Below are 18,588 nucleotides of genomic sequence, written 5' to 3'. Positions count from 1 at the left end.
TCTAAATAAATATTTACTCATCACCATGACTCACCATGCTTCTTAACCCAGCAGAGGACGATGTTGTAAGAATCGACGGCAGAGAGACTACAAAATATTAAAATAAAACCGCATTTTCATCAAAAATGTTCTTTTATTCAGGGCACATTTACAAGGAGCACGCATTTTGTCCAGCTTATGTAAAATGATCTAGGCTATGTTGTAAAATAGAAGTAGTTTACTTGGAGAAGTTTGTCTGACAACATCTTCACCCAGGGACGAGTACGCTGGCTGGACACACAACTCAACAGCCACTGACCAGCAGCCCAAGCCTGTGCTTGGATCATCTGACCTCCACATGCTTCCCAGAGATAAAAACATAATGATCAAAGTAAAAAACACAAAGATAATCTTTGTCACATGTGGGCTTTCATATAGAAGCTATATCATTTTGAAAAGACAAAAAAAAACGTAATAATGGAAAATTCCATTAAAGTATGCATACACAAACACACACGCGCACACACACACAAATACACAGGCTTAGCTGCGGTCTTTCTCAGATCTTGCGTTTCTTCCACTCTGGTTCGTTCTCTGTCTCTTCATCCTCCTCCTCTTCCTCAGCAAACACTGGCTCAGGCTGGGTCCTGATAGGACACACACACACACACACACACACACACACACACACACACACACACACACACACACACACACACACACACACACACACACACACAGTACAGTTAAATAATACAAGTCTTTTAATTACTAGTCTTTTAACAGACAGAGTAGACAGAGGGAGAGAGAGAAAAAATAACGAAGGAGAGAGGGAGACGGGAAAGAGAGTAGGAGAGAGAGGGGGGAGAGAGAGTAGGAGAGAGAGGGAGGGGGGAGAGAGGGAGAGGGGGGGAGAGAGAGTAGGAGAGAGGGAGGGGGAGAGAGAGGGGGGAGAGAGAGTAGGAGAGAGTAGGAGAGAGAGGGAGGGGGGAGAGAGAGTAGGAGAGAGAGGGAGGGGGGAGAGAGAGGGGGGGAGAGAGTAGGAGAGAGAGGGAGGGGGGAGAGAGAGGGGGGGAGAGAGAGGGGGGGAGAGAGAGGGGGTAGAGAGAGTAGGAGAGAGAGGGAGGGGGGAGAGAGAGGGGGGAGAGAGGGGGGAGAGAGAGGGGGGAGAGAGAGTAGGAGAGAGAGGGAGGGGGGAGAGGGAGGGGGGGAGAGAGAGTAGGAGAGAGAGGGACAGGGGAGAGAGAGGGGGGAGAGAGAGTAGGAGAGAGAGGGAGGGGGGAGAGGGAGGGGGGAGAGAGAGGGAGAGAGAGGAGGGGAGAGAGAGGGGGGGAGAGAGAGTAGGAGAGAGAGGGAGGGGGGAGAGTGTAGGAGAGAGGAACAGAGAATATGAAGGAGGAAATGAGGGAGAGAGAGAGGGATGATGGAAGAGACATAAAACAGAGAGGGAGGGAGCAGATTAAACCATTTCTCCATGTCATCACTTGGTCCTGAGCAGTGATTACAATGCAACATCTGTCTTAGGGTGAGTCAAGGAGAGGACATAACTCTCTCTCCCTCTCCCCCAGCCCCCCTCACACCCTCTCTATCCAGCACAGAGTGTGTGACTGTGTGTGTAACACCATGAACTACACTTTCCTGCACACTGTCTGTGTCCTCACTGTGTGTCCATTCATGTATACGTGTGTGTGTGTATATATACTGTGTGTATATGTATGTGTGCATATATATATATATGGGGGTCAGATGGCTGAGCGGTTAGGGAATCAGGCTATTAATCAGAAGGTTGCTGGTTCGATTCCTGCCCGTGCCAAATGACGTTGTGTCCTTGGGCAAGGCACTTCACCCTACTTGCCTCGGGGGGAATGTCCCTGTACTTACTGTAAGTCGCTCTGGATAAGAGCGTCTGCTAAATGTAAATATATGTGTGTTCTTACTCCTTGTAGGCCGGGGCGACCCAGTAGGGGTTCTCGGAGGCCTCCTTGGCGTGGCGCAGGATGGCAGCACGGGGGTTGCTGTCATCCGTCTTGTCCAGGGCGATGTTTTTCACGATGAAGGACGACAGGGTCCCTCCATGAGCTGCTACCCTCCCGCCACGACCTGAGCACGGGAACACGGGTTAGCCACACACGCACACACACCACACACGCACAGGAACGTTAGGGAAACCATCATACAGGGTGTAGAGAGAGTATTTATGTTCAGCTCACACACACACACACACACACACACACACACACACACACACTCTCTCTATTACTCTTTCTGTCTCTTCCTATCTAGTTCTCTCTCTCCCGCCTCTCTCATCATCTCTCTTCCTCTCTCCCCCGCCTCTCTCATCATCTCTCTTGCTCTCTTTCCCCCGCCCTCTCTCATCATCTCTCTTGCTCTCTCTCCCCCACCCTCTCTCATCATCTCTCTTGCTCTCTCTCCCCCGCCCTCTCTCATCATCTCTCTTGCTCTCTCTCCCCCACCCTCTCATCATCTCTCTTCCTCTCTCTCCTGCCCTATCTCATCATCTCTCTTCCTCTCTCTCCTGCCCTATCTCATCATCTCTCTTCCCCTCTCTCTCTTCCTCTAGTGTATACAGTCCGGAGGTAATAGTCGTAATCATGCTGTTATCTATGCAGAGGTGACTGAGTCGTGATGCTATAGTCAGACACAGACAGGTCTAACAACGACCAGCTGGGATTCATTCAGGACATGTTGTGCAGCACCTTGCCTTATTAACTGTGTGTGTGTGTGTGTGTGTGTGTGATGGAGCCAGATGGTGAGTCTAGCAGACAGGTCAGTCCAGAAAGGTCTCTGTTAGGCATGTTGTACATGGCCTGGCATGGAGCAGTAGGAACCCTATGGAAGGAACCCTGAGACCAAGGCTGGTCCAAGGCTAGTAGAGCAGGTAGACCAGGTATGTGAGGTGTGTTACCTGATGTGTGTGTGTGTGTGTAGTGTGTGTTACCTGGTCCAGACACAGGGGGCTCAGGTTTGTGGGACTTCATGGGGTCCAGGCGATCCTTCTCCAGCTGCTTCCTGGTGCTGCGCTGGCGAGCCTCGCGGAACATGGGCAGGGCGTGGGCTGGAGGGGGAACACACACACACACACACACACACACACACACACACACACACACACACACACACACACACACACACACACACACACACACACACACACACACACACACACACACACACACGGCATTGTAGTGAGTTTAGGTATGCATGCACAGTCACACCCACACACACGCACACCATTGAAATGACACTTTTAGGTAATCATGCACACACACACACAACATTGAAATGACAAACCCTTTTAGGTACGCATGCTCACACACACACGCGCCCCAGCGCCCCCCCCATGCCATGGCCCTGACCCCTGTGTGAGCAGGATAGTTATCACGCTCTCTCTCTCTGTGTTCCTCCTCCTCCCCTTCACCACACAGCCCGAAGGCTCTGTCCCGGAACACTGGAGGAGATGGGTGTGTGTGTGTGTGTGTGTGTGTGTGAGAGAGAGCGAGCGAGAGCGAGCGAGAAAGAGAGGAATAAAGGGAGGGAGAAAGGGGTATTGTGTGTGTGAACCCAGTTGTGTCTGTGGTGTGTGTGTGTGTGTGTCTGTGGTGTGTGTGTGTCTGTGGTGTGTGTGTGTGTGTGTGTGTGTACACCTGCGTCTGTGTGTGAGAGAACATAGACAGAGAAAGAGAGAGAGAAATAGAGAAAGTAAAGAGAATGGAGTGGGAGGAAAGGAGAGAAGAGAAGGAGAGAGGAGAGAAAACGTATATAGACGGCAAGAGAGGAGAGAGAGAACAGAACGAGAGGAGAGACACACACACGCGAGCTCGAGTGAGTGATTTTCCATCCAGCTGCAGTGTTGTCACTATCCACTGCTCCTTCATCTCCTCCACACTGCATTAGGCAAAAAGGTTACTGTTAACAGCTTCCCTCTCCTCTCTCACTGGCCCGTTACCCAGCTTCCTGTCCTCTGTGACTTTCCAGCGTGCGTCACACGGCAATGACATCCCATAATGCACGTTGATTGGTTGCCGTGCCGTGCCACAATGGGTCCTGGTCCAGGGTGTGTGAATCGGCCAATCAAGGACAGGTGGCCAGGGAAGCTGGTGCTGTGGACACGCGTGGAGGAGGTGAGGACCTCGTGTGTGTGTGTGTGTGAGCGTGTGTGTGAACACGCACTGCGCAGGGACTCGTGGGCTGTGAGGAAGGTGGATGGGTTTACTGTGTGTGTGTGAGCGTGTGTGTGAGAGCTGTGACAAGGGGGCCTTGTCAGCCGTGGGCCTGGCAGCCCGTTGGCCTCGTTACCGAAGCAAAGCCTCAACGAGGCACACCTGTTGCTCGTCTACCCCACTCCTGGTGAGTACAGAAGGGGACAAAAAGGGCTGATATGTTGGTTGACGTGGTTTTTATGCTACACAGACTCGCCGTAAGGAGAGAAGAGACCCAACAAATGAGCCAGGAGGGCCAGAGGCAAAGACCCTTGAAGAAGAAGAGACACACAGACATAACTCTGTTTTCCTTACTGTTTTTGTTTTGTACCAAAAGGTGCTATTAGATTTAGATTGTCATTTAGCAGACGCTCTTATCCAGAGCGACTTACAGTAAGTACAGGGACATTCTCCCCGAGGCAAGTAGGGTGAAGTGCCTTGCCCAAGGACACAACGTCATTTTGCACAGCCGGGAATCGAACTGGCAACCTTCAGATTACTAGCCCGCTTCCCTAACCGCTCAGCCACCTGACTCCCTATTAAAAGCCTTTGGCTTACTTGCTCTCTTGGAGTCTGTCTCCGTGCTTCACAGAGCGTGTGTGTGTGAGCATGCGTGTGAGCGTACACACTGTGCAGGGACTCGTGGGCTGTGAAGAAGGTGGATGGGTTTACTGTGTGTGTGTGAGCGTGTGTGTGTGTGAGCATGCGTGTGAGCGTACACACTGTGCTGGAGGGCAGTGGGGTTAAGTGTGTGTGTGTGTTTGCATAAACTGAGGAGAGAAATACTCATGACCTGTGTGAAGAGTGGGTTAAGGGTGTGTGTGTGTGTGTGTGTGTGTGTCTTCACTGTCCAGCACGCCGGCAGGGCGGGAAAGGTGGCTGTTCCTGGCGTGACTGCTGTGTGTGTGACGTGTTACATAGTGTGTGTGGTAAGAGTGTGTGTGTGTGTGTAGGGTCAGAGAGAGTGTGTGTGTGTGTGTGTGTGTGTGGTAAGAGTGTGTGTGTGTGTAGGGTCAGAGAGAGTGTGTGTGTGTGTGTGTGTGTGTGGTAAGAGTGTGTGTGTGTGTAGGGTCAGAGAGTGTGTGTGGTGAGTGTGTGTGTGTGTGTGTGTGTAGGGTCAGAGAGTGTGTGTGGTGAGTGTGTGTGTGTGTGTGTGTGTAGGGTCAGAGAGTGTGTGTGTGTGTGTGGCATGCTGCCCTCTGGCAGACCATCTTTTCACCCCTCATCCCACACCATCAGCTAATGGACCCGTGACAGCAGTGAATACAGCCAACACTGTGCGCGCGCGCGCGTGTGTGTGTGAGAGAGAGTGAGGGTGTCAAAGAGGGTGTAAGCAGGCGTGACTACTCGATCCAAAACAAAGCCTGACGTGTGTGTGTGTGTGAATGTGTGACCACTTAATTCTGTGTGGGACCACTTAACTGTGTGTGTTTGAAAGACATTTCTGATTGCCTGACACTCTCCCATCTCCTGATCACGCAGAGCCCTGATGCTAGGGTGTGTTTTGGTCCAGTGTGTGTGTGTGTGTGTTTGAGAATCCGCTGTGCGTGAGAAGCTGTGTGTGTGTGAGAGTGTCTCAGTATATGTGTGTGAAAGAGTCTGTGTGTGTGTGTGTGTGTTTCCAGGAGCATGTGTATGGTAGCTGCGTTGGACAGATGGTTCCTGGTTCAAGGTGGACAGAGTGCTGGAGAGCTCTTGAGAGGCACTTAACCTAAATTGCTCCAGTAATTGCCCGCTGCCATAACTGGAGGAAGTGTAAAATGGTCAGTCTAGCAGAACGAGGAGGAAGAGGTGAGTTCAGAAGGTGAACATCTAGTGTCTTCATAACACACTCCCCAGGAGGACAGCTACCAAGTGAGTTCTGACCTCCATCAGGGTGATGACAGTGTGTGTGTGTGTGGACACTTACGCGTGATGATGTAGTCTTGCGTCAGGGTCTCAGCTATCCTCTCCTTCCTCTGGCTCTTCACCACACACAGCTTAGCACCCCTGCACGCAGAGCAGGAAGTTATACACTCACACACTCCTCTCACACACACACACACACTCCTCTCACACACACACACACTCCTCTCACACACACTCCTCTCACACACACTCCTCTCACCCCACCCCCCCCACACACACTCCTCTCACCCCACCCTCCCACACACACACTCCTCTCACACACACACACTCCTCTCACACTCACACACACTCCTCTCACACTCACACACACTCCTCTCACACACACACACACACACTCCTCTCACACACACACACACTCCTCTCACACACACCTCTCACACACACACACACTCCTCTCACACACACACACTCCTCTCACACACACACACACTCCTCTCACACACACACACACTCCTCTCACACTCACACACACTCCTCTCACACACACACACTCCTATCACCCCCCCCCCCACACACACACACTCCTCTCACACACACTCCTCTCACACACACTCCTCTCTCACACACACACACACTCCTCTCACACACACACACACACATATACCCCTCTCACACCCCCTCCTCACCCCCCCCCACACACACACACACTCCTCTCACACACACACACTCCTCTCACACACACAAACACACGTATACTCCTCTCACACCCCCTCCTCACACCCCCACACACACACACCCACCACCTCTCACCTATGGCTCTTGACAGGGTCGTAGTAGACCTTGGCCAGGCCGTTTGCTGTCCCCACCATGATCTGGTTCAGCTTGGGGTGCCACAGGCAGCGGACCACACTCTGGAGGAAGACACACACATTCATTCATTCATTCAATACAGCCACCTGCCTTTCAGTCTGACACTAGGACCTGGGATGTGTTTCTAACAGTCCAAGTCTTCCCCTCTCTCTCTCTCTCTCTCTCTCTACTCTTTTTCCCTTTCTTTCTGTGTCTCTCTCTCTCTCTGTCTCTCCCTTAGTCTCTCCCTCATTCTCTCTACCTCTTTCTCTGCATTCATCTATGTCTCTCTCCTTCTCTCTCTCTCTCCTGTGCTTGACCATATTTGGTTGTCAGGTGGAGGCCTGCTTCTCTCAGACTGTGTGTGCCAGTTGGCCCTCTGCCAGGGCGGAACATGACCACACTCATCCTGACTAGTGCACGCGTGTGGCTGGGACCAATACCATGGCACTGTACAACCAGCGCTACTATATATATATAGCAGTGTGTGTGTGTGTGTGTGTGAGACCTGCTGTGATGCCAAAGTGTCGTGCATGGGGGCTAGTTGAGCACGTAGACTAAATCCTCTCCCCCCCCCACACACACACAGCCATGGTTTTCCCTCTACAAGGCCCCTCTCTAACAAAGAGCCCTAATGGATAAGGACACATAACTCTCTGATGCCTCACACGACTGTGTGTGTGTGTGTGAGACAAAGAGAGTGTCTGCGTGTGATCCTCTTTGAAACATAGGAGGGGATTTGGAGATCTTTCTGGTCCAGTTGACCATCTATCCTGAAGGGATAACCTGATCCCAAGATAACAAGTGATTGATGCTTCACGATTACACAAAAACTCCAGTTTGAATGTTAGTGTGAGGAGTGTGTGTGTGTGTGTGTGTGTGTGTGAGAGAGAGTATGGCGTGCTCTGCCTCTGCAAGTGGATCAGGGCAGCGCTGTGGGGGCTGGACAGGGGCTGAGGCCAGGGTCGGGGCTGGGGGGTGAGGTTGGGGCTGAGGCTGGGGCACCAGGGCTGGAATGGAGAGGGGATGTAACTCGGGGTGAAAGCTGCTTATCTCCCAGCTGTTCAGCATCCCATGGCTGTGGGTCTCACACACATAAAGACAAAGAAACACACCCCTACACACACACACAGTGTACAGTAATGCGTATGCGAGGATGACCACACACACACACAGCTCTGTAGGGTGATTGAGTGCACGGGACAGCCGAGGCTTAATCTGTCCTGATGACCATGTGGTGGAGTAATTGATGATTTAGAGAGATCTAGAAAACGCTGCAAACAAGATGGCTGGGCCCTGGGAACAACTGTCCATCACTCTGTCCAACTGATAAAGGGATTATCAAGCTTTTCATATCTCACTTAAACACGTACCAACGCACAAGTACATAGACCCTGCTAGGGGAGTCAGGTGGCTGAGCGGTTAGGGAATCGGGCTAGTAATCAGAAGATTGACGGTTCGATCCCCCGGCCAAAAAATGACGTTGTGTCCTTAGGCAAGGCACTTCACCCTACTTGCCTCGGGGGAATGTCCCTGTACTTACTGTAAGTCGCTCTGGATAAGAGCGTCTGCTAAATGACTAAATGTAAATGCTAGGACACAGACCAAACTAGTACACAAGACAAGCTAGTACACGGGGCCAGCTAGTACACCTCCCCAGCCCAGCCCAGCCCAGCCCTCAACCCCAGGGTCACACAGGACTGTTTAGTCAGACATGATTAGTGGGCCTGCTTTCCCTAACCGTCCTGGTCCACCACTTCATAAAGACGGCACTTAAATGCTCTACCTTTAAGGGGGACGGCAGGGGTAAACACAGTAAATAGCTCATTCGTCAGGTCTCCTGAGTGCACGTCCAGCACTTGGAATAGAAAACAAACCGCCTCGAAGTCCGGCTTATCAGATGAGGAAGGAGGGGTGAGTGTACAGGGATGTGCACTTAGACAAGGCTCCCGGGCCGTGCCAGGCAGGCAGGCTGATGGGGAGACGGCAGCCACCTGGCCGGGTGAGGGAGTCCACACAGCCTAGACTCTACCTCCCCCACCACCACCACCAACCAGGCAGACATGCACACACACACACATCCTCATCCACATATACACTTATACACACACACACACACACACCCTCATCCACATATACACTTATACATATACACACACACATACACATCCACACTTATACATACACACACACGCACTCATCCACACACACATCAACACAGTCATACACACATTAATTCTCACACACGCAATCTGGATCTCCCATGAGAAACTGTCAGACTTGGATGAGAGAGACTGAGTTAGAAGCCATTAAACTCTGTCAGATCTCACTGTTATGACTACAGATACACTCTAAATGCAGAGAGGTAGAGCGAGAGGGTGAGAGAGAGCTGAAGATGAAAGGAAAGAGAGAAAGTAAGAAGAGGGTCAACCTGTCCTGCATCCAGCTGCTAATAGCATGTTCTACCAGTGATGGTGGACTAAGCTGTCTCCCAGTCAGCAGGACAGCCCAGCATGTGTGTGAGTGAGTAGCATGTGTGTGTGTGTGTGTTCAGTGTGTGTGTGTACGTGTATGCTGTATGAGTGTATGTGTTTGTGTGTGTGTACAGTACTCCTTACTGAGGTCTCTCTCTCCTATCTCTGTCTTGGCTGAGGTCTCTCTCTCCTATCTCTGTCTTGGCTGAGGTCTTTCTCTCCTATCTCTGTCTTGGCTGAGGTCTCTCTCTCCTATCTCTGTCTTGGCTGAGCTCTCTCTCCTGGTGAAGATCTCTCTCTTCAGCACTCTCTCTCCATCTCCAGATCGCTCTTTTTTCGCTTCCTTTTTAAGTCTCTCACCCCCCGCCCCCACCCACCCCCACCTCTCTTTCTCTCTCTCTCTAGCTCTGAGTCTCTCCCCCGTTTCCATCCGTCTGTCCCTCCCCCAGTTCTGTGTCTCTCCCCTCCTGGCTGTGTCTACCAGTTCTCCAGGCACTGAAACAGAACCAGGCTGCTCCCAAACCGCAGCGTTTACTCAGCACTACAGGGCTACGTTCCTCCCCTCAGAGACCCAACCCTACCAGCACAGGTGGCCACACTAGACACCACACACTTCTGTCGGGAAGCTCCAGGCTGTCACTGGGCCCTATCGAATCACACGCTACATATACTGGCTCACGACTGGGGTCTAAGTGCAAAAACATGGCTTGAATTATATTAGTGAAGCCTCAAGTCATGTTTTCCTGGATAGGCCGGGCTAGTAATCAGGTGGGATTTCCAAGCACACATTATCATAACAGTGGTGTGGTCTTGCACTTAGTCAGCAAACGTCTTTCAAAACAGAGCAGGTTCCAATATGGACTACAGACGAGTGTGGTTGGCCTTTGTTACACAAGCCCCGACTAATTGAGCTCTGCTTGACTACAGGAAGCACTGATTGTGTTTGGCATTCGGTGCACACAGCATCAGACCCTACTAATTGAGTTCAGATCAGAAATTCTTTGGGCTGACCTCCCCCCTGCCGGTACAGTGGTATAGTGACTTTAATCCCTTGGGATAATCCAGCTCTGGTTAAATGGAAGATTAAAGAAATTACCCTAAAGCTCAGTCAAATCTGAACAGACAAGACTTCCTGCCTGCGAGAGAGATCAGAGAAAGCCTCGCTCCTGCAGGGAAACTTAGATGGAGTCGGCCAGGACATATTCACAGCAGTTACAGCATGAGGTGTTTGAATGAAAGATTGTTGTTTGGAATATTCCGGACCTTACAGCTGGGTAGAATATTAATATTCAGGGCCGTACAGCTGGGCAGAATATTCCAGAACGTACAGCTGAGAAGAATATTCATATTCTGGAACATACTTCTGGGTGAAACGTTAACAATCCAGAAAGAACTGAGTGGTTTAATATTCTTGGACGTACAGCAGGTTAGAATATTCCAGATCGCCCAGCCGGATAGAATATTCCGGACCTGTTTGAACCCAACGGCTGCGAGCACAGGAGGCCTGCTGTGAGGTGGACGTCGGGGGAGCTACTCACCGCGTTGGTCACCTCGATCTCGTAGACCTTCTGGAAGGAGGTCCTGTCGAAGAACACCAGCTTCCCGTTGCCCTCATCCTTTTTCACAGATGTCCCCGTCACCAGCAGCTTGTCGTCGGGGCTGAAGCAGCAGTCTGTCCTGTGGGGGCGGGGCCAGACAAGGACACAGGTGTGACCGATACCTATTTTTTGGGGTGGGAGGGGCAGTTTTTAGGGGCTTTTTTGGGGATTTATTTATTGATGCGTCAGTTGGAGAGACAAGAATGCAGGGAGAGAGGGTGTGGAAGAAAGCCTGAGAGTTATTCGACATCCAGACCCCTGGTTTCGCTGGTACACGCTCTTACCCATTGAGCTACCGGACGCCCCACCAACGCGTTCCTTAACGGTTTCAACCTCCATCTTAACCACCATCCAGGGACCCTGCATCGGGGAATCGAGTGCCCAGAACTGAGGTACTCACATGGAGAAGACGGTGGCCAGACCAGTGGCTACGTTCAGAGGCTTCTTGAAGCTACGGATGTCCCAGGTCTTCAGGGTGTCATCGCCTGGGGAGGAGGAATCAAATCAAATCAAAATGTATTTGTATAGCCCTTTTTACACGCAAACAGAGGGTCACAGAGGGCTTCACATACGCCCATAGAACTGCCCCTCAACCAACCTAAACCCTCAAGGAAGACAAGGAAAAACTCCCAGAAAAACTCACTGCAGGAGAAAAAATTGAAGAAACCTTGGGAAGGAACGTTGGCTGGTGATTCATTCAAGTTTCATGAACCCTAATCTGCCACCCCATGCTTAGTGGCAATAATATGCACTTTTTTAGGAGGATATTTTATCCATTTAGAAGACGCTTTTAATAGTGCTCCTACAATTGACAAGCGACATGCATTATTATGTATTCATTATCTTAATAATGTTATTATCTGTTATTAATAACTTATCTAAAACTGTGTGTTGTACGGGGGGATTTGAACCTGTAACTTCTTCCACTGCAGTGAAATGTTCTACCCCTGACTTATCCCTATAGGGTTAGAGAAGTTAAGCTAATGCTTAACTTGTAATGCTATACAGGGGTTAATGCTATACAGTCCTACGGTAGATCAATCCATACGACTGTTTCAGACAGACAGTTTCATGTTATTAACCGTCCAGGAGATATAACGTGCTGGAGGATAGTGGAGCCCAGAGGGGTGATTCATCACCAGGATCTGAGCACAAGACTGCCTGTAAGCCAAACAGGGGGCCAGCCAGTAACAGGAACCCTGCCAGTAAGCCATTCAGTTCAGGGGGCAGCCTGGAACACCCAGGGAGGGAAACCTCTGGGAACCAGAATGTGGATGCCTGCATGCTACTGCACAGCTCTTGCTGATGGTGGCTGTCTTTGCGCTCGGAGTGTAAGTAAGTGTGTGTGTGCGTGTGTGTGTAAGTTGGGATGAGCTCTTTTCCCGCTGAAACAACAGAAGTTCTGGATCATTCTTCAGACGTTACAGGTCCCCTGAAGGCCTGCGACGGACTGGGTGCAGAGGAACGGCTCCAACACACACACACACACAAACACACACGCAAACACACACACAGGACTGCAGGCTTCCAGCAGGGGGTCAGGTGGTTCGTACCTCCACGAGAAGCCAGCGTGGTCCCGTCGTAAGAGAACGCCAGACAGGAAGGGTCCGATCCTGGATCGTGGGCCTGGCGACAGTGGAACTTGGTGTGGACCTAAGAGGAGGGAGGGGTCAAAGGTCAAAACAAGAGATGAGCAATCTTGGTGGCCTACAAAAACAGTGGTCTGTGAGAGGTACCCAGACTGAGGAGTTTAAATGCTAGCTTGCTAGACTATCGGCTAGCACACTGAGCTATCCACTGGCTAGCTTTCTGGGCAACCAGCTAGCTAGCTAGCTTTCTGGGCAACCAGCTAGCTAGCTTTCTGGGCAACCAGCTAGCTAGCTTTCTGGGCAACCAGCTAGCTAGCTTTCTGGGCAACCAGCTAGCTAGCTTTCTGGGGTATCAGTTAGCTAGCTGGGCTTTCAGCTACTACCAAGTCATGAGAACCCTCAGGCTCTTCTAAGCGGGTTCCTTCACCACCAGAGGCCTGGTCCACTGAAAGGAACATAAAGACCGTTTCACGCTCCATGTCTTTCAGACAACATACGGTTCCCATTTCCTCTCCAAACACCGTGCTAGGCTTAACTCTACAACCCAGCGCCTCTTAGTGTCAAGTCTAGGAGCACCACAGACGGCTCGTCTTCCACACACCTCTGGGGAAGAGCTCAGACCTCGGGAGTTTACCTTGGCAAGTTCAACAACCTTAAAACGGGATGTTTGTTACGACCCAACCCAAATCTCCCACATCAGCGATCGTCACAAGGCGATCTCCCACACACCCCAGCTCAGACACTAACCCCACCACTAACCTGGCCGACACACACACACCATTAAAACAAGGGAGTTCTGCTTGCTCACCCAAAAGGCTTTCCCAGGCACTTATGTGACCAGAGTCAGTCGAACCGTCACATCACATGGTACCATTGTGACGTAGCGGGCGCCGCCACAAAGCGCTGATGCAGGCGAATCAATACAGGCATGTGCAACTACGGTTATTGGCGTAGTGCACGTGTCTGGGCCTACATGTGCACGTGTCTGGGCTTACACATTTCACTCACACTATGGAGGCTAAGTGAGATTTCAGCCAGGGGGGGAATCTATTGAACTGTCCAAAAACAACACAGGGTACCGCTAATACGGGCTAAACCTCACACACACACACAAGCTAAAAATTGAATTTCCCATCGAGAACGAATGGTACTTTGAAAGACTGCGATGTACCCTGTCCAGGATGTTTTGAGGCAGAGTGGAGGTCAGGACAGGGTACCATGGCCTTACAGCACACCCAGCGAGGAGGACCAGATTCCAGGCCTCCAGCGCTAACGGGGAAATCATCCACACATTACATTTACTCATTTTAGCAGATGCTCTTATCCAGAGCGACTTACAGCAAGTACAGGGACATTCCCCCCCGAGGTGCCTTGCCCAAGGACACAACCCTATTTTGCACGGCCGGAATCGAACCTGCAACCTTCTGATTAATAGCCCGATTCCCTAACCGCTCAGCCATCTGACCCCAGACTGAGAGGCTCTATAGTCAGGTTCCCTCTGTGGCTTCGTGGCCTCTCTCTCTCTCGGTCTCTCAGGCGGACAGGCTGTTTCCAGTCTACCATCTCACTCCCAGGCTTGCTGACTAAGCTCGTTTCACAGACACACACACGCTCTCTCATACATACTACATACAGTATCTACAGACACACACATACACAAGCTCTCTCTCACGCACACAAAGCAAAACCAGGAGCACCAACAGAAGGAATGTGCCAAGGTCCACAGATTTATGTTCTGGTAGTAATCATCAGTTCTTCATTAGTCCCTGTAGCATCCATACCCAAAACTACAAAACAGACCTTTCTGAAATAACAGTTTTCCTATCCAAGGACGAGGAGCATTTAAGACAGGACTTAGATCCCGTTTTTAACAAGTCCTCAACCAACCGTTAAACAAAGGTGATGATTCAATATTGAAAAGCAGCTGATAGCCCCAGTGAGTGGTTTGGTGGGCTGACTTGCTGACTGACTGGTGGGCTGACTTGCTGACTGTCTGGCTGGCTGGTGGGCTGACTGGCTGGCTGACTGGCTGGTGGGCTGACTGGCTGGCGGGCTGACTGGCTGGCTGGTGGGCTGACTGGCTGGTGGGCTGACTGACTGGCTGGCTGGTGGGCTGACTGGCTGGCTGGCTGACGGGCTGGCTGACTGGCTGGTGGGCTGACTGTCTGGTGGGCTGACTGGCTGGCTGGTGGGCTGACTGGCTGGCTGACTGGCTGGCTGACTGGCTGGTGGGCTGACTGGCTGGCTGGCTGGCTGGCTGGCGGGCTGACTGGCTGTCTGTCTTGACTGGCTGGCTTGGCTATGCCTCCTCTCTGCCTCGCTCCTCTGAGTTGGCCTGAGATGTGGACAGCATACCGTGGCAGTCTGCTAGCACTCAGCACAGACCCAGGTAACGCAGCATCAATCACCACCAGACAGACGAGCACGGCGGGTTCCCAGCACTCCAGCCTGGACGACCTGGGGGTCTGAGGCTTCATTGCTTCTGACTGATATGCAGGTACATCGGAATGGGGGGTGAGGAGCAGGTTCTGGGGCATTTCAGAGAGAAAGAGGAAGAATATCCACGTGCTTGCGTGTCGGGGTGACGTGTGTGTGTGTGTGTGTGTGTGTGGGGGGGGGTGATGCAGAACTATGGAAAGGAAAGAAGTAGTAGAGAGAAGAGGAAGGGAAGGAGGGACAGAAAGAGAGAAAGGAGAGAGAAAGGAGAGAGAAAGAGAAAGAAATGAGAGAGAGCGATAAAGGAACAGAGAGACCGAGCAAAGGAGAAAGAAGAAGGGTAGAGAGACATATACAGAGAGAGAGAGAGAGAGAGAGAGTCTTGAGAGACACCAGCCAGCAGAGTGGTAAGCCCTTTCAAAGTGGAGTAAAGTTATTAACCTGTGGTAAAGAGATAACAGTGCTACTTTGAGCTGCAGATAGAAAACACTCTTTCCCTGCATCTATCACACGCTCAGCCATCTATTGGACAGCCCACAGACACTTGGCTTTTGCACCTAATTCCAAAGCTAATTTTCTGCTGTATAATCGTTTCTATTCTGACGTTCACTCCCAACCTCTCCTTTTCCCTCCCTCCCGCTCTCCATTTATCTTACAACACTGCAGCACTGGGAAATGAGTTTGGAGCACGGGGATAGTCAAAAGTTTAGAAGGTGGAATATTTCTTTTGATACAGTTTGCAAAAGCTTTTATTTTTTTATTTTAACAACAGCATACTGGATTGAAGCACCATTTTTTGAATGTTAACCAAAAACAAACTATGTTCCGTGCCAAGAAAGTAAACACGGCTGCCGTAACAGGTCTACATTAACAGCGTGTTGTTCCCTACTGGCCTAGCCGTCTAACGCAAGCTTGGTGATGAGTGGTCTACATGAACAGTGTGTGTGTGTGTGTGTGGCGGCCAGTCTGGAGGCCCTCTCCTCTCACAGTCAGACACACAGACATGAGGTAAGCTTCGTCCCACAGCCTGAGCCGAGGAGCAAGGGGAGATATGATTACTGTTGACATGACATATTCAGCCCTGTTCCTGCCCTTACTCCCATGACAGCGAAGAAGGAGGGAGGGGAAGAGGGGGAAAGGAGGACAGGAAGAGGGGGGGAGGGAGAGGGGAAATTGTTTACTTGGCGTATGGAAACTATTTGATACTCATCAACAAGGTTTTCTATAGCTCTCTTCTCATTTTAATTTTGTAACATTTCATATTTTATATTTATATCTAATATATCTACATTGTTTAGCTCTTTAGTATATTGTTTAGCTCTTTAGGATATGTTTAGCTCTTTAGTATTAGCCTTTTACAATTTTATTTATAGATTCTGTATTTTTCTACAATTTTTTTTTTAGATCTGTATATGTTTATTGTATGCACCTTCCTGCCACAGTAAATCCTGTGTTTGTGTTGACTTACATGGCAAAAAAAAAACTATTCTGATTCCATGTTCCGATGTGACAGTTTAAACTGCACGTTTAAATATGTGTTCATTTCCTGGTGTCGGCTGGCAGGTGGTGACTGACTTCCTGTGTTAATCTTCAGGACCAGGTTATGAAACCTGACTCTGGGACATGGTTTGCAGTGCACCTTACACTGTAGTGCAACAAACTCAGTAAGGGCTCCACACACTGGTAAACACATGGATACAGCACAGAACCTTCACCCACAACCGCTGACATGATCCTGGTCATGTTTTTATGAGGAAAACTTTCATATCCAAAGCAACATTCGAAGAGGGATTTGAACCTTTGACCTTCTTGATCTGCAGCTAAATGTTCTACCACTGAACTAATACCCATTCGAAACAAAGGACAGTAGGTCCACGCAGATACGTATGGAGCGCATTTTAACCACAGCAACCGGGATGCCAGTGAGCATTGGACACGTTTCCTCCAGGGCGGCAGGGCAGGGAAACTCAGGGAGTCAGGTGGCTGAGCGGTGAGGGAGTTGGGCTAGTAATCTGAAGGTTGCCAGTTCGATTCCCGGCCGTGTCAAATGACGTTGTGTCCTTGGGCAAGGCATTTCACCCTACTTGCCCCGGGGAGAATGTCCTTGTACTTACTGTAAGTCGCTCTGGATAAGAGCGTCTGCTAAATGACTAAATGTAAGCTCAGGACATAGCCCAGGATTGAGTTTCATCCCGGGCAGCTTCTGATATAGATCTACCACAGCCCTAAACATGTTATCTGAGCAACGTTACATAAATATTGTAAATCCCCCGCTCACTGCTCTCCTCTCTTTCCTACACACACACCTGAGCGACTTTAAGGTGACCTCTGTACACAGTGGGTCGTGGAGTCGAGCTGACCTCTTCCAAGGATCTAGCGGCCAAACTGCAGATCCCAACAGCTGCTCTGATCCTTCATGGAAATCAACAAGTGGTAGTGTGTGTGAGAGAGTATATATATGTGTGATTGAGTACATGTGTGTGTGTGTAAAAATGCATGTGTTTGTGTGTGTGTGTGTGTCTGTCCTCCAGGCTACCTCCTGCTCCTCCATCTTCTGTCCTGCCCACTCAGGTCCAGTCCAGGAGTCTGTTATCCTGCAGGGGTTCCTTTCTCCACCAAGCTCAAAATAGAGGCAGATCAAGATGTTTCGGACACTGTCTTTGGCATTCCTTACACCAGACAAGCACCACTTCCTGTTCCATAAGAGTCTGCTTGCTTCCCAGCTGGAATGGAGGTTTGGAATGAAGACTGTGGAGGCTGAGTTAGGGGGTAGGGGCTGGTGGAGGCTGGGGGAAGACTAGGAGAAGCTGCTGGGGGAGGATATACGGAGGTCCGGGTAAGCAGTCAGATCACACTGCAAAGACGTCCCAGAAGACAGGCTCATAAAGCACAGCGCCTAGCTGCTGTAGCTGGCTGTCAGTGCCGCTCCTCTAAACACATCCACTGGTCCTCCTGGAAACCTCAAGTTCCCAGCCAAGCCTCCCCAGCCCCCCATCTTTTATGACCGGGGGATTTACTGGTTTACAGTGACACTGTACAGAGTCACATTGTTGAGCTTGGGTCCCATTAGGCCAGCGGCTGCAAATGATGTGTTGGCCGGCTCTGTAGCACAGGCACACTGAGGGAGGGGGGGGAGGGAGGGGGGCGAGGGAGGGAGGGTGGGTCATGAGAGGGGCATCACGACTTTCTCTGTCTAGACACGTTTGAGTGGTGCAGACCGAAAAACTGAACTGGCAACAACAACATGAAAAGGACTCCATGTTCCTGGATAGCGCGATTTTTCATAAGACTTTGTAACTGCACCCCCCCCCCCCTCCCCCCCTGCTACTTACGACAACACTGACCGTCTCCTGACCGTGAAACGGTAAGCGCCGATCAAACCCCCGAGGCCGGGAGTGATCCCACTTTGTAGTCTGGAGTGCTCTGAGGAGAACGCTGAACAATGACGCAACCGCATTCCAGAAGCTTCTGCGCTAATGTTCTGGAACCGAGGCCTGGACCGCTCACCCAGACGTGAGCCCTTCCAGGTCGGGTGAGACATCCCAGAATCACCCGGCAACGGTAACCACGGAGCCCCTTGAAACCCCTGGCACGG

The 18,588-nt window shown here is 50.8% G+C and overlaps 1 protein-coding gene across 1 annotated transcript in view; it reads right to left on the bottom strand.

Annotated features, from left to right (window-relative positions):
- Positions 1–357: 357 nt before the first annotated feature.
- LOC134034135 (WD repeat-containing protein 70) overlaps positions 358–18,588 on the bottom strand; it is a 39,620-nt gene continuing 21,389 nt past the window's right edge. Inside the window, exons 11-18 of the mRNA XM_062478500.1 lie at positions 12,522–12,621; positions 11,369–11,453; positions 10,909–11,047; positions 6,858–6,958; positions 6,109–6,188; positions 2,939–3,055; positions 1,917–2,079; positions 358–626 (exon numbers count right to left, since the gene is read on the bottom strand). Coding sequence (XP_062334484.1) covers positions 539–626; positions 1,917–2,079; positions 2,939–3,055; positions 6,109–6,188; positions 6,858–6,958; positions 10,909–11,047; positions 11,369–11,453; positions 12,522–12,621 — 873 coding nt within the window. The 3' untranslated portion in view covers positions 358–538. The remainder of the gene's footprint in view (positions 627–1,916; positions 2,080–2,938; positions 3,056–6,108; positions 6,189–6,857; positions 6,959–10,908; positions 11,048–11,368; positions 11,454–12,521; positions 12,622–18,588) is intronic.

The sequence above is a fragment of the Osmerus eperlanus genome, chromosome 14 (genome assembly GCF_963692335.1).
Source record: "Osmerus eperlanus chromosome 14, fOsmEpe2.1, whole genome shotgun sequence".
Lineage (NCBI taxonomy): Eukaryota > Metazoa > Chordata > Actinopteri > Osmeriformes > Osmeridae > Osmerus > Osmerus eperlanus.
The sequence above is the reverse complement of the archived record's forward strand: the minus strand, read 5'-3'. Positions and strand labels throughout refer to the sequence as shown.